At 44.9% G+C, this 21,623-nt stretch overlaps 2 protein-coding genes across 6 annotated transcripts in view; both read right to left on the minus strand.

Moving 5' to 3' along the window:
* LOC147625541 (Peptidase S41 family protein) overlaps positions 1-21,623 on the minus strand; it is a 68,889-nt gene that overhangs the window by 27,296 nt on the left and 19,970 nt on the right. For 4 of the 5 annotated variants that reach the window (XR_015268703.1, XR_015268704.1, XM_086817043.1 and 1 more), the window contains 4 exons: positions 3,426-3,545; positions 2,637-2,774; positions 2,384-2,488; positions 2,074-2,236 (listed from right to left, as the gene is read on the minus strand). Coding sequence is in view for 3 of the 5 variants with exons in the window: in XM_086817040.1 (XP_086673166.1) it covers positions 2,074-2,236; positions 2,384-2,488; positions 2,637-2,774; positions 3,426-3,545 (526 nt within the window). In the remaining 2 variants the exon portion in view is untranslated. The remainder of the gene's footprint in view (positions 1-2,073; positions 2,237-2,383; positions 2,489-2,636; positions 2,775-3,425; positions 3,546-21,623) is intronic. The other variant, XM_086817041.1, reaches the window with a different exon arrangement.
* LOC147625542 (uncharacterized) lies at positions 14,677-17,312 on the minus strand. The gene is made up of 3 exons (XM_086817790.1): positions 15,898-17,312; positions 15,487-15,802; positions 14,677-15,356 (listed from the first exon to the last, which is right to left on the minus strand). The coding sequence occupies exons 1-3, from the start codon at positions 17,310-17,312 to the stop codon at positions 14,931-14,933; spliced, it is 2,157 nt and encodes a 718-aa protein (XP_086673916.1). The 3' UTR covers positions 14,677-14,930.

Below are 21,623 nucleotides of genomic sequence, written 5' to 3' on the forward strand. Positions count from 1 at the left end.
CACGTATCCCGAGGCGGTACAGACGGGTACAGTGCTGATTTTCAGATCTGTACTTTCAAGGACAGCATAGGAGTGAGCATCAGGAGGAGGACTCAGGCAAGTGCAAGCACACGTGTGAAGCAGGGTTGTGGATTCAAGTGCCTGCAAGCACAGATTGGTGCTGTTGCTTCCTCCAGTGTTGTTTCACGAGCTGAACTTGGTAAGCTCTCTTTCTGTTCATCGCCAAGCTTTGGGGCCAACAGGTGTCGCTGTGTTTTCAGATTTGGGCACTCTAGCTCCAATCTGTGTTTTGTTTCTCATCTAGACTACAAGTGGACGGGTGATTGCTCCTACCGCACTCTGGTTTTCTATCAGAGGCCGGTTTCAGTTTGACAAAAACTCAGTACGAAGGGCTGTGTGTGAATATATGCTCATGTGTGTGTGAGAGAGAGAGAGAGAGCATATCTTGATACAGAGTTCTACACCCACTATTGGGCACTGATGACGTTAGTGGGGATGGCGTAGTATCTAGTCCATACTATGCATAATGGAGTTGATAGTCATATAGTCTTGTGGGTTGACTACCATGAGTATATAACCTGCACGCTCCTAAAAGGTGAATTTGGACATGTTCTTGGATTCATCTAGGTATATATATATATAGAATAGGATATCCAAGCCAATGTCAATGTCGAGGCACGAGATCTTTGATGCCGTGCACACCATGAGGATGACCCACAAGTATCTCTCACCGAGCTAGTACCAAATCTAATATCCAAATCCAAATCCAATGAGTCCAAGTCCAAGTCCGTCGTCTAAGTTCCATGTTTCATACCCAAACTTCATGCGCAAGCTATATGTCCAAGTTCCATGTGTAAGTTCCATGCTTCATGCCCAAGCTTTATGCCCAAGCTATATATCCAAGTTCCATGCTTCATGCCCAAGCTTTATGCCCAAGCTATATATCCAAGTTCCATGTTTAAGTTCCATGCTTCATGCCCAAGCTATATACCCAAGTTCCATGTTTTATGTCCAAGCTTCATGCCCAAGTTCAAGCTTCCAAAGCTGGGTGGCGCCCGGGTGGAGCTGGGTGGCGGACGAGCGGCTCTCAGGTGGTTGAGCAGGGCGGCGGCTGGGGTGAGCTGAGCGGCTACCGCTGTGGAGTGAGCTGAGCGGCGGCCGGCTGGGGCTCTGGTTGAACTAAAAGCCCAGTGACGCGCCGATCCCCATAGTCAAGGACGTCTTGAATGATGTTCTCAGCTGCTCTATGGATGGGGCTTGAGGGATGCAAAGAAGCATTTCATCCACACCATCAGCGGCTCCATATACATTGCCTTGGCTCCCTTGCAAACTGCCACCCCGGCCCCGCTAGCCCCGGCTCTCTACATTGCGTGCTTGCACTATCGACCCCAACTTTTTGTGCTACCGAACTCGGGCTGAATCGTCAACGCCTGCATGCTGTGTTGCCTCCCAATCGACATTGTGAATGCTCTCATCATTCACTCTAGCTTGTGTTAGCGTTCTGATGGTGTTGTAAGTTATATGCGCCTGCTTGCTGACTGCTATATGCTGCGTGTTTCCTTGCGCCTGCTGCTGGTGCCCTTGCACGGCTCTAGCTTGCCTATGCTGCTCCCTTGCACCTCCTTTGTGCCACTACGACTGCTGCACTTAATGCCTTGCCAGCCTTATAAGGCTTTGAAGCAAATACTTTCAAAAAGCTTTTCAAAGAAAACCTTCACAACGCCTCCCAAACGTTGAGAGCCTTACCAATGCTGGCTCTGATACCAATGTTATGAAAAGTGGGAACTCTAAAACCAACGAAAAAGCACTTTACTAAAAACACCTTAGTGGGAAAAGCTTACAGAATAAAAAAACCCACTTTCACACACATACTAAATTAGGATTGTTTATACACGTGCCCGTGGAGCATGCTAGAGTGCTCTGATTTCAATGCCATTTGATCTGTTGGAAACACCTTGAACTCTTTGTTTGTCTTGAGCTTGTTATTTCTTCAACAATGCATACATGCGTGCGTGCACATGCATACATACATCATCATGCATGCATGTGCGCATCGGCAAGGGGGAATAGTACCTGCAACCATGTCACGTTTTGCCACTGCATTGAACTCCTTCAAACGGATGTAGCCTATGAGGTCACCTGCTCTGTGCTCTAAACGGTAATAAACTGGAGTTTGCACAGATTGTTGTCGCTCAACTGATAAAGTTTGGGTGTCACCACATGGTTCATGCCGTACCTGTTGAGATGTTTGCAGAAGACCTCGTGAAAATTAAAGAGATTTTATAACACAATTCTAGCAATTTGTCCCATATATGTAATCGGCAAGGCATCTAATCTGATCAATTACCAAACACCCATAACAAAAAGCTCCATTGTTTCACACCTCGATCGAGACTAGAGTGCCCTTAAGACCTTGTATAAGGGAAGATGCTTCAAAGACGGACTTTCCATGAACATCTACTCCATTTACAGACAGAAGTTCATCACCCTATTCCACATGACGGCCAAAGGAACACTTAGGTTAATCCTCCTTTCCCAACCCATTGAAACGATTAACAGTTATTTGAATCTAAATCCAACAGAAAAATAACATCAAAACTTGAATCTATACTGCACAATTCGACACTTTCTATCACCTGTTTGACACCCGCCATTTGAGCCGGGCTTCCAAGCACTATCCCGACCACACGCAATCTTGTGTCACTATCATCTGCCCCAATCTCCCCAAGGCTAAGCCCAATGCCAGTCATGTCATACTTTGAGAGTTGTTTTAACTGTCAGAAACAGACCAGGTCCTGCAGTGAGAAAAGGCAGCCTTCAGCCACACAAATTAAACCATCAGCATTTCAAAAGTAAACACAATCAGCACGTAAAAATTTAAAGAGCATTTCCTACCACTTGGTTTACCACATATCCAATCATGCATATACAACTATGTGGGTAATCATAGCACATTCATTCCCATCCAACACCCCACCAATGTAAGTTGCCATGACAGGTAGCCCAACAGGAGACATGCTCCCACCTTTATACAGTTTTCAAATCCTTTGTGGGGGTTTCGAGTGGTCTAGTCTGTGATGTGTGAGTCTGGTTTATGCAGCCCATCATACAAGCTAACCATTGTGCCCTTTTCTTCTTTACACTTCTAGCAGTCAAAGTAGTAGCATGGATCACTAGAAAAAACTGCAAAGCCCCTTGCCAATGATTTTCAATTCTTGAAGACTTTGACCTTGGATCAACCCAGTTTGGCATGAATTGAAAGTCCAGATGCTAAACATGTGCCTCTCAACTCGATAATTCCGAGTATTTGAAGCCCGGAATAAATTTATCTAGGGAATGAAAAAAATGCTTAGTGAGACGTGGGGTGGGAGGCATTGAAAATATATGAAATCATGAACTCAATGAATAAGACATAAGGAGTTGACCTCTCGAGGGGTAATGAACCTTGTATAAGGATCATTCAACTCCAAAAGCATACTCCTTATGATACCGTATGCTGCCATCCTACTTGGAATTGGCCTCTTGAGCACCTCCTCTCTTTTTTTCTGCAACCAAATAATAACAACCAGTTATGTTAAAGTTAAATATGCACCTTACATTTTTTGCCATGTAACTTTTGGAGCACACAAGGCCAATTGATGGTACAATTGGGAATGGGTGGAACAGATGAACCATGTGCAATTAGAGGCATAAAATCTCAGACTCAGTTGTGGATTTCTAATCCACTCACACTGAGCTATATGTTTCAAATGATTTAACTCTACTGAGACATCCCACTTCATTGCATACATTATTAGATGACTTAACTCTAATGAGATGTGCATGTCAAATGATTCAACTCTAATGAGACTTCCCACTTCATGGCATACATTATCCGAGCTCCCTATGAAGTATTCTAGCTAGCCCTCTTTGGTTCTCCAAAAAACACTCTGGATACCCTTATCCTCACTCGATTTCTCAAGAAAGCACTTTTGCCAATCTTGCCACAATACTCAATCATGTAACAAATGAGCTTTGCAAAAAAAACATCACAATTACGCATTAGCGAATGAAAATGCAACTAATGAGATGTACTTCCACCGGTCAGTGTGGAATGTTTGGTTGAACACAATGCTAATCAATACACTTAAAATGCACTAAGATTTAATGGAATACAATATTGCAAACAATATGGTCGTCGGTGAAAATCTTCAAGTCACACTACCCTCTGAATTGCCTAGGTTCTCTACCGTCTGCTCTCTATTGTTCCTCCCACACATGGTAAAAACAATATATATACCTAGATGAATCCAAGAACATGGTAAAAAAACAATATTCAAGAGAGCACGTAGGACAAGAGATTACTACACAAGGTATGTGAACACGGAGTCTTGCTCCTTCCTCTTGCTACTTGCTTCCATAATTGATCATTAAAGCTTACTAATAGCAAGTAGAGTCAATGTCAACGGAAGTCTTCATGATGGAAGCGTCAGGAATGTTGAAAGCTTCAATTTGTCGCGATCTTTCGTGAAAAAAGTCTTCAAGTGATTGGAAGAAAGCCTCAGAAAGCTTCCCTATGGTTTAACTTGAGAAAGGAAGGGTGAAATTAGGGTTTTCAAGAAAAAGAACAAAAATTACAACGAATAAAACGACTGTTTTGCATTTGAGTCATTGGGAGTGTGTAGGAGAGTGAATACGGCCTAGAAACGCTCTTAGAAGCTTGGAAAACACTCTTAACAAGCTTGGATATGGTGTAGGTAAGGAGAAAGTGCAGAAAATATAGCCATAAAGCCTCTTGACGTGAGCGCAAACTTCTAGAGAGTGGGAAGAAGAGAGAGATGATGAGATATCCACCTAAGGTGTCAGGCAGAGAGAGAAAGTGAGTAGGAGTCGAAGGGAAAGCAGACACTTGGCTTGTTGCTCTCTTTGTACTAGGCGGTGAACATTGAGCTTTGTCCACCCCAAGACATCAGTGTGTACGAACACAAGATTGGTCAATATTTATAAGTGACTTTTGATCGCCTAAAACTTAATAGAGTGTGTACACACTCACTCATAAAATAATGCTAGATCCGAAGCCTCAATTATGACAAATACTTAACACCTGTCAATCGCGGGAATGTCACCATTTAGCCACCCAATTGGTCCACCCGTGCTTTCTCATCATGTATGTACATTGGACTAGTGTCCATGGCAGTGTATATGCCGAGGATTAATGTCACTCATGTGATATTGTGGACTTGGCTTTTCGTTGGGACTTGTGCCTCTGTGTACATGCCCGGAAATGCCTCGTGGATTGGTGTTCCATTGGGTCAGGTACCTCGTATACTTGCTTGGAGCACGTCTATTTTGGTGTAGTCTCATGAACAGGGATTGTCCATACCAATGCTCCATTGCATAGCATCTTTATGTGCTTGCTTACAATTAAAATTGCATGTTTTTTCATGCTTGCTTGACCAATGCATAGTTCCAAGTAAGGGGACGCCCGCCCATAAACCGTGCGTGTGAAACTGTCTGCTGACATGGTTATGTGGCATGTGACAGGTGGTAAATATTGGTCATAAACCTAGCCTTAGGAATTAGCACTAGTTTATAAGTAAGTGTGAGTTTTGGGCGACCAAAACTCACTTATAAATTCTGACCAACCCGGTGTTCACACACACTGATGTCCCGAGGTGGACAAAACCCAATGTCCACCGCCCAGATCTTATCCCCTTTGTACAAAGAGAGTAACCAGCCATGTGTCCATTCTAGCTTCCACCACATAGCATCTACATGACACCTAGAGTGGACAACTCACCACCTTACTCTTCCCTCTCTCTCTAGAAGTAGGCAGCTCCTTCATGAGGCCTCTTGGGCTGTATTTTCTGCACTTTCTCCTTCCCAACTCCATATCCAAGCTTGCTAGGGTGTTTCCCAAGCTTTCAAGAGTGTTTCCGGGTGCTATTCACTCTTCTACACACTCCCAATGAGTGACTGAAATTCAACAACTGTAATTTCAGGTCTTTCTGCTGTAAATCCTAATTTCAGCCTTCCTTTCTCAAGTTGAACCATAGGAGAAGCTTTCCCAGGGTTCCCTTCCTCCTCTTGAAGACTTCTGTCATGAAGAATTGCAACAATTTGAAGATTTCAACACTCCAAGCACTGCCATCGCGAAGACTTCCACTGTCATCAACTCTACTTGCAATTGGTAATCTTTTATGCTTAAATATGGAAGCAAGTAGCAAGAGGGAGAAACCGGATTCCAAGATCACATACCTTGTGTAGTGTTCTCTTGTGCTATATGTTCTCTTACATATTGTTGCTACCTTATGTTGGTGGAACAATAGAGAGCAGATGGTACGGAACATGAGCACTTGAGAGGGTAGTGTGAGTTGCAAGTCTACACCGACAACCACTTTGTTTGCAATTCTGTATTCATATGCATTGGTATGGAAATCTGGTCACAAATGCCCATGACACTATGTACTTGATTCTCCCAAGATCAATATACTTTATTCGAGGGAGGAGCCGGCCGTTCCGGCTCATTGTGCATCTCTTGTCAATTCAACAAATTACTTCTTATATTGAGCATGTTATCCATTAAATCTTGGTGTATTTAAGTGTATTGATTAGCATTGTGTTCAACCAAGTTACATGTCACATGCCACATAACCATGTCAACAAACAGTTTCACACGCATGGTTCACAGGCGGACATCCAGGAACATGCCCAAATTCACCTTTTAGGAGCGTGCATGTTATATACTCATGGTAGTCAACCCACAAGACTATATAACTATCAACTCCATTATGCATAGTATGGACTAGATACTACGACATCCCCATTAACGTCATCAGTGCCCAATAGTGGGTGTAGAACTCTGTATCAAGATATGCTCTCACACACGCACTTCACACACACACACACACACACACACACACAAGCATATATTCACACAAAGGCCTTCGCACTGAGTTTATGTCAAACCTCCGAAGATGCAGGGCAGACTCAGTCATAACAAAGCCTAGCACTACGCGAAGTAGCAAATAGAAAGAATTGGTACAGCAAATAAGTAGTTGATAGGACAAATGCACCGCTAAAGATAGAAAGAATTAGCACGATATCAATTGGCCGTAGTAACTCGGATGAAAACTTCACAATGTGAAATCTGCATGTCCGCTAATACGGTTGAATTATATACCTAAATGAATTATAAAAAGCATTGTGTATATGCCAATGACTATGCAATACCAACCGAAAAGCCACTTTATTGATCTTCTTGATCACTCGAAAAGGCCCGTAGTACTTGGTTGCAAGTTTAGGTTATGCACCCTCTTTGCGAGGCCTCTTTCTAACTTCTCAAATTTCAGCAATATCCAATCATTCTTTTTGACATCAAATTACCTTCTACGCTTATAGGCAATCTTTTTATGTTTGTCTTGTGACCTTGCAATGGCTATCTCCACCTGAGCGAAGGCAATATCCAAGTCTCTTAAATACTCATCAGTTGCAAATATCTCATCCTTTGTAAAGGATGACTGGCAAAACCATCTTACGATAAACAATCTCAAACGGGACCTTTCTCATACATGCATGCACTGTGTTTTTGTATGCAAATTCCATAAGTGATAAGTACTTCTCCCAAGAGGACATTTAATCCGCCACATAACATTTCAAGAGGTCCAACACGGTTGAATTTGCAGCCTCACTTTGCTCATCTATTTGAGATAGACTTACCAAATCACGATTCGCCCCACTTCATTGCTTCCAAGGTCACATATGGAGCATCTCAAATTGCCCAGCGATTCATGGAGCATGTGTTCAAGATACATGGCTTGCCGCTTAACACATAATGTGTAATAGAGACACCAAATTGATGGGAAATTTTTGAAAATCTTTGTTTGAGAACATGGGCACACAAACCACTCCATCTACAGCCTAGCATCCTCAAACGGATATGCAATCAAAGTGTACGTGTAACTATTTGGTCCTCCTAGCTCTTTTCACATGGACAAGTTGATGGACACATGGGAACAGGGTTCCTAAAGTCGCCATTGGAAAAAGCACCAGTCTTGGTCAAAAAAGCAAGAAAATGCAAAAAGTCAAACAAGATTGACCATGAGCCAAGGGCACCAAAGAGGAGACTGAGCCGGACCAAAAAGCTAAAAAAGGCACTTTCTCAAAAAGCAACTCTAAGGCCTTAAAGCTAGAAAAGAAAAGCACCAAAAGTTGAGTAATATTTTATTAATAAAAGTAAAAAGAGCAAAAGCAAAGGCAAAAAGGAAAAAGCAAAGCATAAAAAGGGAAAAGCAAAGCATAAAAAGGCAAAGCAAAAGCATGAGGGCTTTTTGGCAAAAAGCAAGGCCCTTCCCAAGTATAAAAGAAGCTGAGCCCTCTTGTTTTGGGCATCAAGCTTGTGGAGAGCAAGGAGACTCTCATCTTCATCCACCCGCTGCCGCCGCTCATCTTTGGGAAGGGATGGGTTATAATGAAGTAGCAACTTTATTACTTAGTTTTAAGGACTATGGTCATGGACTCAAGTATAAAAGGGGGTTCATGGGCCACCATTTGTGTCTTTTGGACATATTACTTTTGGACAATCTTGGAGCCTTTGGCTTCCACACATTTAGCTTATGAAAGGCTATTTTCATCCTCATGGTGAGAGGCTAATTAGGCATCAATGATTTGTATGTGATTTCTCAGCTTAATATTTGTGCACAAGTGATTCTCTATTACATTTCCGTTTTTTGAAGGACTCCATGATAGCCGCTCCAACTACCTCAACCACGGCCACCCTCAACTGACATTCATTGAGGCAGACCTCCAGCTCTTTTCTACTTCAGTGGTCTACTTGGAGTCCCCAATCTAAGTCTGCAAGTTCATCTGCACCAAACCATCCAAAGGTCAAATTCCTGACCTCCTGCAAAATCACAGAAGTACTGAAAAGCTTCATCCTTGGACTTCAAAAAGAAAACCCAAGTAAATCTGGAGGAGTCATCTACCATCACGAGCATGTACAACGCCTTACTCAAAGACGCGGTACTCACAGGACCACATAAGTCTGCATGAACAAGAGCAAGTGATGTCGAAGATCTGTGTGTCGTCTCCTTCGGAAAGGCCGCTCGGTGTTGCTTCCCTTGTAAACAAGAGGAACAAACAGAAGATGGAGCCTTGATGGTCTGTATACCCTCAACCAACCCATCCTTCAAAGCTCACTGTAAAAGTTGATAACTCAAATGGCCAAACCAAGCATGCCAAAGAGCTGAAGAAGAACCAATAGAGAGCAAAGCGGTCAACTTGTACAAGCCACTATCCTTGACTCCCTGAGCCAAGATGCTACCAGCCTCCTTATCACAAAGTAATCTCGTAACGAGAGAAGATCACCTCCACACTCTGAGTTATAAGAGCACTCACTGACAAAAGGTTATGTCATGTGCACGAAAATACCATGGACATTCTCCAGGCTAATCCAAAAGGGGCAGCCAAGAAAAAGACCATTAAAGCTAGGATTTGGAGCACAAGGTGAAGATGAGGCAATAGGTTGGACTTGGAGCAAGACTTGGAGGACTTGGAGGGCTCAGTTGGCTGCAAGACAGCAAGGGTCGGCTGTACCAAAAGAAGGCGGGTTGCAAGCGCATCATGACCAAACAAGAAGGCGCAGCCCGACTAGCGTTTATTGGAGTCCAAACCAGTCGGCTGGTCCAACAGCAGTTGGCCAGCTCATCCATTGGTCAAGAGCCTATATATAGCATAAGATGCTCATTGTTGCAGTCATTCAACTCATTATGAGTTGGGTCCTTAGGGTCCTTAGAGTAGGGCAGATTTTGGTGATGTTCACCCTTTTTACAAGGCAACCTAGGGCTGTGGACTGAGTACCTTTTTGACCATAGGAATATACTGCATTTCCAGCCATCTCTCTCTCTCTTCTGTCTGCGTTTTTGCATCAGCATGTTCTCAGTGGTGTTTAGGGCGGAAAGAAGACCCCCAGAGCTTCCGCGTGTTACATTGGTATCAGAGCATCAAGCTCAGCAAAGCTAAACACCAAATCAGTCCCATATGATGGTGTACAGGTCCAAGGTACAGGAAAGTACTCGGATACGAAGCCCAAGGCAAGGAACACAGAATCGGGAAGAGCTCCCAGGACGTTTGTTGGTGGTGTTCCACAAAGCCAGAGGGGATGGTAATCCTGTGAGCCAGATAGGTTCTCAGGCAACGGTCCCAAGGGAGGATTATCCTCCAAGGGGTGATGTGAGAGTGCCAGACTCATTTCTCAGGAATGAAGACCAAGAAAGTGTTCAGAGTCAGGGCAAGAATGGATTGGGGACTGGAGGGAACAGATGCATAGATCTTATTCTGAGACAGAGTGGTTTTGGAGACCGGGCCGGGCTTTTAGAGAAAAGGGTTCCCAGGGATGGATGGATGACAGAGGGACTTCGGGAAAAGATAGGGATAATGACAATCATCCAAGAACAGGTTGGAATCCCGTCATCAAGTTTAGCAAAGGGGGATGTCATGTACATGAAAATGCCATGGTCATTCTCCGGGCTAATCTAAAAGGGGCAGCCAAGAAAAAGACCATTAAAGCTAGGATTTGGAGCACAAGGTGCAGATGAGGAGTAGGTTGGACTTGGAGGACTTGGAGGGCTCAGTCGGCTGCAAGACAGCAAGGGTCGGCTGTACCAGAAGAAGGCAGGCTGCAGGTGCATCATGACCAAACAAGAAGGCGCAGCCCGACCAGCGTTTATTGGAGTCCAAACCAGTCGGCCAGCTCATCCATTGGTCAAGAGCCTATACATAGCATAAGATGTTCATTGTTGTAGTCATTCAACTCTTTATGAGTTGGGTCCTTAGGGTCCTTAGAGTAGGGCAGATTTTGGTGATGTTAACCCTTTTTACAAGGCAGCCTAGGGCTGGGCTGCCTAGCAGCCTGGGCACTGTCCCAGCCATTTGCGCAGATTGGCCAGCATATTGCATGGTGTGAAATGAATAAAAAGCATGTTTATTGCCAAGACCTAGTCGTGAGGTTTTTTATAGGTGGCCGACTGGATGCATGAGGGGATATAAATACCCAATGCTGGAATTCAGTCCAGTATCTCATAATTCACAAGGGGTTGGCGCTTCCAAGGGCCAGGACAGCCAAGGGGAAGACTTCAACCAAGGTGGAAAGTGCAGGTCTAGACTTTTCTCTTTATTATTCTGATTTACATCATTCTAATAAAGCAAATACACCATTCGTGGTGAGGGCCCTACAGAGGGTATTTGGGACCCAATACTCTCTCTCTCTCTCTCTCTCTCTCTCTCTCTCTCTCCTAGGCCTCTTCCTCATAGTCACATGGGTCGGGGGACGGGACAGGGACGGGGAAGGGTATGGGGATGGGGAACGAGTGGAGGCAGGGAACGGGGACGGGGGGTGGGACAGTGGGTGGAACGATACCCAAAAAATGCATCAATATATCCACCAAATGTTAAAGTATTTATATTACATTTGAGTACTTTGAAAGAAAGCACACAAAATGACACAATTCATGATTCATATTACAAAAATAGTGTACTGCTGTGTACACAAAACACAATACAACTGTCGAGACTCACGGCTGAAGCATAGTGCCATAGTCTACTGTCTCTAGAATGCAGATACTAGAAAAGAAACCATGTCTACATAAATATAGCTTGGGTAGAGGGCCCTAAAGGCTGAGCTGAGCTGCACATGTGACACCCAAGGTTGAAGAATACATACTGAAGAAAACACTGGCCTCATTGTCATGAGCACCAGTCTCTGTGACCTCAACCTGCTCATTCTCCTTCTCTTGTTGCTACTCCCACTCCACAAAAGGATCAGCTTTTGCAATCACCCCCTTGCCCAACATACACAAGTTGGCACTTACAAAAACCAAATCACGTGCTTTTTCTATGCCAAGGCAGTTCCTCTTCTTTGATGCAATGTGACTATAGGAGCTCCAGAGTTGCCCCAAACAAGCGGAGCTCACAGCCTAGCTGAGAATGCGAATAGCCAATTGCTGTAACTCTGGTCCATCTGATCCAAAATCCTCCCACCACAAAGCTGCCCCAACCCGAGTCCGATCCTCTTGTGCATCGGGGCAACCATACATGCCACAAAAAGATCTATACTCTGCACGTGAGTCTCTTATTTTGCGCCTTGCACTAGGCTCTGACACCAATCTCTCTAAGATAATCCGCCAACCACTATTCACCTCTCGATCATTTTCTTGACCCTTGCCTTGAAACTCGGGGTCCAAAATGTATGCTGCTGCATGCAAAGGAGAATGACATGCATTCCATCTTTTGACACAAAGATCCTAAACCATCTCATACTTGCTCTTGAGAGTGTCCTCATCATCCTCGTCGTCATGATCAAATTGCTCTTGCTCTTTAATAAGCTCTTTCAATTTCTCAATCATCCTGTCCATGGCCTCATACACTTTCCCAATGCATGGCTTCATGCCATCCACAAGCCTCAACAAATGCATTATGGGCTGCCCCATTGCATCAATGCGACGCACATGCTCCCAAAACTCAAGATCTTCGGCATCATCTTTGCATTTCCACCCACCAGTAGTAGAGGCTAACAGAGATGTAATGAACTCATCACTAATGAAAACCTGCCTCAATGCGGCACTACATGTACTCAACCGGCCCAACATCAGAAAGTTATACGCAAACCGTGTCTCCGAGTACTTCCAAAGCCGCTTGCTTGATTTCTTATGAAACTCATGTAGTAAGAATTGATAATTCAACACAAAAGTGACCATGTGACTTGCCCTCTCAATGATGGGTGCAATCCAAGGCAACTTCCCTATATCCTTCAATAAATTATTGAGGCAATGTGCCATGCAAAATGACACTATACATGTGGATACATCCCTTCAACAATGGCACCTGCTGCCTTGTTGGCGACCTCGCCATCCACAACAAATCCCATAACAAGGTCACCACCAACAAACTCTATTGCCTCTGTCCACTCTGATGCAAGCACTTCAGCACTTCCCAGTCCCTGATGCATCATGCGATGAAACGAAATACATCTCTCCTCGAGAATAGGCCACTACCCCATGGATAGACCTCTTTCGTGTATCACTCCATCCATCAGCGATGAGAGACACTCCATTCTTTTTCCACATATGCTTTGTGTTCTCTGCAACTTGCTCTACAACACGCCTCTCTTTCTCAAGAAGAGTGGTACGCAAGGTCTCTGAGGATAGGGGAGTGTAAGATGGACCATACTCGCCAATCTTCCTCACCATAACCTTGAAGTACTCAGATCTGGCAGCATTGAAGGCAATATGATCATGAAAAAAGAAGCGAGCCACTGCCATATCATCCTCCTCCTTTCTCTTGGGATCCCATTTCTGATCAAGGGTGCTCTGTCGACATACAGGAACTGTGGATGGCATGCTAAAGGACGCATGTGATGTGGAGGATGTATGGCTAGCTGATGTTGATGCAGAAGCTCTAGAGGCTCTACTACATGCCTCTCATACAGGTGGCCTGACAAATGCTGCGGGGTCAATTGCCACAAGACGTGCCGCCCTCCTTGCTGTAAAGAGAGACACTTGTGCTGCAGCCCGCTCTTAGAGCTCCGTCCTCTTCTCTTGGCTTACATTTGGGCAAAACTGCACCTCATGCCCACACTCATGGAGAAGGTGAGCTCTCACCTTGTTTGCCCCACTTGTTCGTGTGTATGGGCATAACTTGCAGCGCCATTGACGTGAACCTCCCCCGCTGCCTGGTCTCTGGGCATTCACCTCTTCCCACCAAGACCAATTTGAACCCTTGCCCCCAACATGGGCTGCTGGTGCTCGCGAGGAAGAGGCCATTGTGATTGAACTTTGAGCTTTGAAGGCTGGCAACTGATGGCACTGGGGCCTGGGGCCTGGAGGCTAGGCAGCTTAGATGGAGACTGGACTCTTGAGTAGTGGGCTGTCACCTGTGGCAAGAACTTGTGCTGCAGCCTGCTGTGCAGTCACTGCACACTACAGAGCAAAGATTGAAGGGAGAGAGTTAGGGTTTCATGTGGGAGACACACACAGAGAAGAAGGGAGAGAGAGAGAGAGAGACGTGTAGGGATAAGTCAACTCACAGTATGAGTGTGTGACTCCCCTATCACACATGTATATTTGCTCTAGTACACATAGTGCACTTAGTACATTAAAAGTACTAAGTGTACTATGTACTATAAAACTTATGGGCTAGTACACACTATAAGGGTGGACATAATGCCTTTACCCCAACAACCTCCCACTTAAAGGCAAAGTGCCCTTAAATGAAGGAAAAGAAAAAATCAGCATGTACATGATAATATACAAGCATAGTTGCCACACGTTTTTTGAAACGCGTTTTTGAAACGTGTTTGAAACGTTTCAAAAACGTTTCAAACAAATTTCCAAAAGTTTTTTAAAAGTTTTTTTCAAATTTTTTTTCAGGTGTTTTTTCCAGGTTTTTTTTAGGGGGGTGTCCATAAATTTATGTTTGGTACAGTTTAATGCTAAAATCTACATTCAACTTTCATATACATGAATCATGATACATCATGAATGATGAATCCATGATTCAAATTTCATACTGAATCCTGATTCTTAATACATCATACATGATTACAATTTACATCATACAATGATCATACATGTAACATGAATCATGATACATCATACATGATACATGGCAGTCTTCAGGAATCAGGAATTAGATCATAGATGGCAAAAACCCATATAATTATTAATAGCATAACCAGTTTGAAGTTACAAGTTACAACTTACAACATACTAAGCAACATACTAAGCACTAGTGAATAGTGTCAAATGATAAATCTGAAATCTGAAATACAGATGTCTGTACCGAAAGACCAAATACAAAAACTCTGAAAAAACAAATGGTCTCCAATGTCTGGAGTCTGGACTCTCAACTCTAGACTCAAGTGTCAAGAGTCAAGAGTCACTAGTAGTAACTAGTAACTACTCAGCATCATCCTCCTCTGAGGAATGTGAGTCTGTGTCGTAAGAAGATGAAGCCTCAGCCTCAGCCTCAGCACTCGTAGATGCATGATCTGCTGATGTCGGTGCCCGTGATCGTGTCATAGTAGCTGGTGCCATCATCTCCTCGTATAGCATGGCATAGATGTCGCGCTCCTCAGCAGGGATCTCTGGTACGTCCTTCACTTTCTCTATGTCGATCTTGTCGACATTCACTTGGCGCGGCTCAATGGGATTGCCTTGCTGCTCAATTAAACGGAGGTTGCAATGACAATACACCAACCGTTCTAATTGAGCAGTGGACAATTTGTTCCTCTTCTTTGTATGGAAGAGGGCCCATGTGCTCCAGTTTCTCTCACATGGACCAGAGCTGCAATCCTGTGAGAGGACTCGTAATGCAAGGCGTTTCTGTCAAAAGATAACAGAAAACTTTATAAATAATAAGAAGAAACAACTTATATAAGTTGTAAGTACTAAGTTGTTACTTCAAAGTGCAAACTTATTACATGTAAGTTGTAACTTGTCAGTGGGCACTTACCAGAACTGGAGTACCGATGCCATATTTCTCCCACCAAGAGACTGGCTGAAGCTGAGTCTCTCTCAAAACTGCAGTGGCTCTCCCAAAGGCATGACTCCCATTCCGAAATACTAGGAGCTCATCCTCTAACTTCCTGAGGAGCTGAACATCACCTCCAGTCCAGGTCTGGATGTAAGACTGCCATCCCTCTTCTAGCTCCTCATTGTTGAACTGCTCCTCATTCCGCCATAGTGGGTGTAGTATATGGGCAACCGCATGGATTGGCCTATGAAACCAATCCCATCTACGGTTCCACACCTCCCTGATGTCCTGGATCCTGTTCAACGACACTTGGAAGCATGGAATTAATATCAATGTATAATGTGGCCACTGGCAACTAAAAGAACAACAATGACATACAATGATACATACCTCTCAGCTGATAGTATAGTGCATCGATCTAGGGCCTCTCCAATGCGGTCCATGAACTCATATAAGAGTCCAAGGGTGCTGCCCTCCATGTCCGTAATGCGAAGCACACTATATATAGGCTGAGTGGCCGTGACAAGTGCAAGGGCCTCAGCCCACCAAGTGTCTCGCATTACCGCGCGCACAAATGCTACTGCCTTGGGATGCTCTCTATCATCCCATGCCATCCACTCCTGAGAGACAACAGTGCGGAGTAAACCTGTACGGACCCGCACAAGCCTCTCAACCACAATGAGCATGTAAGCAAACCTGGTGTTTGAGGGCTTCAACAACTCCAAATCACTGTGTGCACGAAACATAGCTAAAACCTTTGGCCTCTTGGTGACAAACTTCACCATGCTCCGAGAAGTACTAAAGAGGTCGGCAATCCACCCAATTTTGGCCACATCCTCTATCAAGAGGTCCAAGCTGTGTGATGCACATGGAGTCCACACTATCTTTGGAAACTCATCCTCTAACATCCTGCCCATAGATACACAATTTGACCCATTATCTGTAACTACCTGCACTATGTTCTCTGGGCCAATCTCTAGCACTGCCTCACGCAAATGTCTCCATATGAATGCTCCAGTAACAACTGTACCTGGAACCGAGGCATCAATGGCACGCAAAAACATTGTGCCCTTACAACAGGACACCAAAATGTTATATACATTTCTCTTTCTCATGTCTGTCCAGCCATCACAAAGCAATGTGCATCCATATTTCTGCCAGGTTGCCTTCAAAGGCTCCATCTCAAGCTCCACTGCCTTCTTCTCCTTCCTTAAGTGGGTTTTGCGAAGGGACTCATAAGATGGACCCTCCCACTCATACCCAATGCGGCTGATAGCTTTAATGGCCTTCTTCCAACGAGGAGTACGCACGACGTGAAATGACAAAGCGCATTGTATAAACAACTTTGTCAATTCACGTGTGGCCTCCTTGACAGCTTGCTTTTGTATGCCTGCTTTAATGCCTGCCCTCTTTAGAGAAGGCACGGTGGGCAATGAAGATCTGTGGGCTACAGGAATGGAGCTAGACCCACCTGCTTGACTCTGCAAATCATCCTCTGTCCTAGCTCTTTTGGACACATCACCTACAGAATCTGTATCCTGTACATCATCATCAATAGGCTGAATTCCCTTTGCTGCTTCATGTTCTCTCTTCCATTGCTGAAGAGACGCTACAACCTCTCTTGGTACTTGACTGCAAGGGCCAATGCCTTCCCCTCTTACTCCTGTAAAATGGGCCTTTACCCTAATAATAGACCCACCTGACACTTTGGCACAAAAATTGCATTTCCACCTTTCTGTGCCTGAACCCCCATATCTGCTCACAGGAGTTACGTGGTTCCACATGGCATCCTTAGCCCGAGGCATGATGAATGAATGAAGAAATTTGGGCAACCTGGCAAGAAATGCCCAAATTTCAAATCTGAAATTTGGTCCAAAATCAGAAAAAATCAGCATTTAGGGTTATTAAAAACCTGAGAAGCAGGGTGCGTAGGGGCCGGAGGAGTAGGCTTGGTGCGTAGGCAAGGTGTGCATGCACCAATGTAGGCAACCTGGCAAAAAATGCCCAAATTTCAAATCTGAAATTTGGTCCAAAATCAGAAAAAATCAGGATTTAGGGTTAGTACAAACCTGTTACCTACGGTGCGTAGGGGCCGGGGGAGAAGGACTGGTGCGTAGGTAGGGGTGCAAGCAAACCTGGAAGACTTCAAAGGCTGGAAACGTCTCTTTCAAGCGTCACTTTCAAAACTGAAATGCCAGGAGATACTGCATCGTACGTTTTCTATCATAAAAAAAAACTGGCCCAGCAAAAAAACGCGTTTCAAACGTTTGAAACGTTTGCACGTTTCAAACGAGTAGCCTAAAGTTTGAAACGCGTTTTTTTGCAACTATGTATACAAGGCCATATCAAGGCTGAAACTGGCCTCATCCAATGCCCATCAAGTGTCTGCAATGAGCAAACCGCTCTGGAGGCAAACTCTTTGTCAACAGATCAACCGGGTTGTCATCCGTATGAATCTTGACAAGCTGAATCAGCTTGTTCTCTATCACCTCTCTGATGAAGTGATACTTTACATCCACATGCTTTGTCTTTGCATGAAAGACACGGTTCTTTGCCAACTGGATGGCACTCTGACTGTCACAATGCAACAATGGAATATCCCCTGTATAACCCAAATCAACCACTAACCGAGATAGCCATAATGCCTCCTTGCAAGCCTCTGTGGCTGCAATATACTCGGCCTCTGTAGTAGATAAGGCAGTGCACTTCTGCATCCTGGATATCCATCACACAGCACCTCCTGTGAATGTAAACACATAACCAGTAGTAGACTTCCGGTTATCTGGATGACCAGCATAATCCGAATCCGTGTAACCATGCACTAATGCATCCTGTTTGCCAAAGCAAATGCACATATCCTGTGTGCCTTTCACGTATCTCATGACACCTTTCACTGCTTCCCAATGCTTCTTGCTAGGTTTGGCCATGTATCTAGTAACCACTCCCACTGCAAATGCAATGTCCGGCCTGGTAGCAACCATGGCATACATGAGACTGCCACAAGCTGAAGCATACGGAATCTTGGCCATATCAGCCCTGTCACTATCTGACTGTGGGCTGTCCATAGCACTGAGTTTCACATATGGAGGCAAAGGAATACTAGTCTTCTTCCCCCCGTCCATATTGAACCTCTGCAAAACTTTGCCAATGTATTCCTTCTGGGACAAATACAACACATGCTGATTTCAATCCTGAAGTATCCGCATACCCAAAATGTGATTTGCATCACCCAAATCCTTCATGTCAAAGGTCTGATGCAGCCTCTTCTTCAAGGCATCCATCTCTTTACGAGATTTCCCGGCAATCAACATATCATCAACATACAAGATGAGGATCAATAGACTGCCATCCAAAGCTTTCTTGGTGTATAAGCAGTGATCTATGTCACTCCTCCTGAAATCCTGGGATTTCATGAATGTATCAAATTTATGATACCATTCCCTTGGTGCCTGTTTGAGCCCATAAAGACTCTTTTTCAGCTTGCATACAAGCTTCTCCTTTCCATTCACTGCATAACCCTCTGGCTGTTGCATATATATCTCCTCATGGAGATCACCGAGAAGAAAAGCAATCTTCACATCCATCTGAATCAAATCCAGATCATCATGAGCAACCAAAGCTAATACAGCTCTAAGTGTGGTCATTTTGACCACTGGAGAGAAGATCTCATCAAAGTCCACACCATATTCCTGCTTGAAGCCCTTAACCACTAACCTGGCTTTGTATCTTGGCTTTGCATCAGGTGCAACTTTGAGCCTGTAAACCCACTTGCATGGCAAAACCTTCTTGCCTGTAGGCAAATGCACCAACTTCCATGTTCCATTTTTGTGCAGAGAATCCATCTCTGACTTCATAGCACGCTCCCAAAGAGCCTTGTCTGCCCTCTGTAAAGCCTCCTTATAACAAGAGGGCTCCCCACAGTCAGTGAGCATCAAGTAGTCAACCCCTGGAACAAACCTGTCAGGGGGTCTGGAGTGTCTTGTGGACCTCCGTACCCAATGATCATCATTTGCAGGTTGTTGTCCAGCCTGCATATCACCTATTGGTGGCTCCTGTTCCAGACCATAAGGTTGAAAGATCATGCCCGGGTATCTCCTCTAACTGTGGGATATCCATAGAGATATCTTCTGCCATCTCTGGCTGTCCATTTGGACCATTTTCAGCACCATTTAAGGGCTGGTTTTGTTGCTGTAATGGCTGATTTACAGCCCTTGGTTGTTGTCCATGATGTCCATCATCATCAAAGATGACTCTGCCAGGCTCATGTTGCCTTGCAGGCTCCTTATACATGCATGTTTCATCAAAAATGACATCATTGCTGCGTATAATCTTCCTATTCACTGGATCCCAAAGTCTATACCCCATTTCACCTCTGTCACCATATCCTAGGAATATGCATTTGTGAGACTTAGAATCAAGTTTGGTGTGTATTTCCCTGCGTATGTGCACGTACGCAACACAACCAAACACTCTCAAGTGCTTGTAGGACGGAGGCTTCCCTGTCCATACTTCCTCTGGCACTTTCCCACCAAGCCTCGTGTTAGGTGACCTGTTTATAAGATGAACGGCTGTCATAACAGCTTCAGCCCAAAAACCATGAGGTAATGCAGCATGTGACAACATAGAACGAACCTTTTCCTGAATGGTCCTGTTCATCCTCTCTGCTGTCCCGTTTTGTGGAGGATCATAAGGAGTAGAGAGCTCCCTCTTGATGCCTTTAGCATCACAAAAGTCCTGAAACTGTTTGGACATATACTCTCCACCATTGTCGGAACGCAAAGCCTTCAGTGTTTTGCCTGTCTGATTCTCAACATGAGCAACAAACTTCTCAAACACTGAGAATGTATCACTCTTCAAACGAAGAGGATAAACCCACACCTTGCGTGTGGCGTCATCAATAAAAGACACAAAATATTTTGCCCCTCCCAAAGAAAGCTGAGGCATCTCACATACATCTGTATGCACAAGCTCTAACTGAGCATCTTTCTGTCCAAGAGCTTTCTTGTGGGGGCACTGGAGTTGCCTGCCATATATACAATGCTCACAAAACTGAAAACTTGAGAACTTTAGAGAAGGCAAGTAACCAAAACGAGACAATTGCTCCATTCCTTTGACACTCATGTGTCCCAACCGGCTATGCCACATAGAGATTTCCGGCAGCTCAGTTGCATTTACATTAGCATGGTGACAAACATTAGCATGCATGAAGTAAAGAGTGTCCACCTTAGAGCCTCTGGCAACAACCAGTGAGCCCTTACTAATCTTCCACTTTCCACGACCAAATGTGGTAACATAACCAGCATTATCAAGCTTTTTTTTTTTTTTTTCCGAGAAAAGATCCTTTCATTAGTTATGTAAAAAAAACCGCCCGTAGGGCTACAAAAGAGATCTCTCCTGCTCCTAACAGAGAGAAGAGCAGTGAATACATCATGGCAGCCCGGGAGACTCTCCCTAGGTGCTGCAAAATACAAGCATCAGTCTAAAGAACTGAGCGGCTAAATCATACAATAGGGGGGGGGAAGAGCCAAACAGGTGGCCTGTAGTGCCAACGGGGGGATCCCGTGTGTAGGGTGTAGAATGGGCTGCAGCGCCAAGTGGTGTGAAAGGCCTGGCGCCGTAAGATCGCCTCATCTGAGTCTCCCCGGATGCGGTCGTACTGTCCTCGCAGGGTGTGGATCAACTCCTGCCAAATCCCCCGAACAGTCTCTGCTGGTGGCTCTAATCTCCCCTCAAAGGCCGTAAAGCACCGGGCCCTCCAGGTGAACCAGATGGTAAGGCTGCTGAGGAGCTCCCATCGTAAATCCCTCTCCTGTGTCCAGCTGGCGGACGAGAAATCCGGCGCCGGAACCAGGCGAGGCTGGCCCCTAATAAATCTGATGGCCTGACTGCCCTGCTCCATCTCATAGCCCATAGCAGGCCCTGACGAAGTCGACCAAGCAGCGGCACCCCACGTAAACATACCCTCTGGAGAGAGGGGGGCCAGAATACGCAGCATCCGCAGCCAAATCTGCTGTGCCTGAGGGCAGTCCCAAAGGCAATGTCTCTGTGTCTCCATAGGGTGGCCGCATCGGACGCAGGCCGCCGGAAGACCGCTGTAAACAAGCCAAGTGCCAACT

Source organism: Cibotium barometz, chromosome 23 (genome assembly GCF_041138505.1).
Source record: "Cibotium barometz isolate CiBa-2024 chromosome 23, ASM4113850v1, whole genome shotgun sequence".
NCBI classification, from domain to species: Eukaryota; Viridiplantae; Streptophyta; class Polypodiopsida; order Cyatheales; family Cibotiaceae; genus Cibotium; species Cibotium barometz.

Excerpts from the sequence above, each read along its gene's own strand:
- LOC147625542 (XM_086817790.1), bottom strand. The coding sequence starts at position 17,312 with ATGCCTCGGGCTAAGGATGCCATGTGGAACCACGTAACTCCTGTGAGC. Across the intron at positions 15,803-15,897 it reads ACTATACTATCAGCTGAGAG|GATCCAGGACATCAGGGAGG; the intron begins GTATGTATCATT and ends GTCGTTGAACAG. Across the intron at positions 15,357-15,486 it reads GCATCGGTACTCCAGTTCTG|AAACGCCTTGCATTACGAGT; the intron begins GTAAGTGCCCAC and ends ATCTTTTGACAG.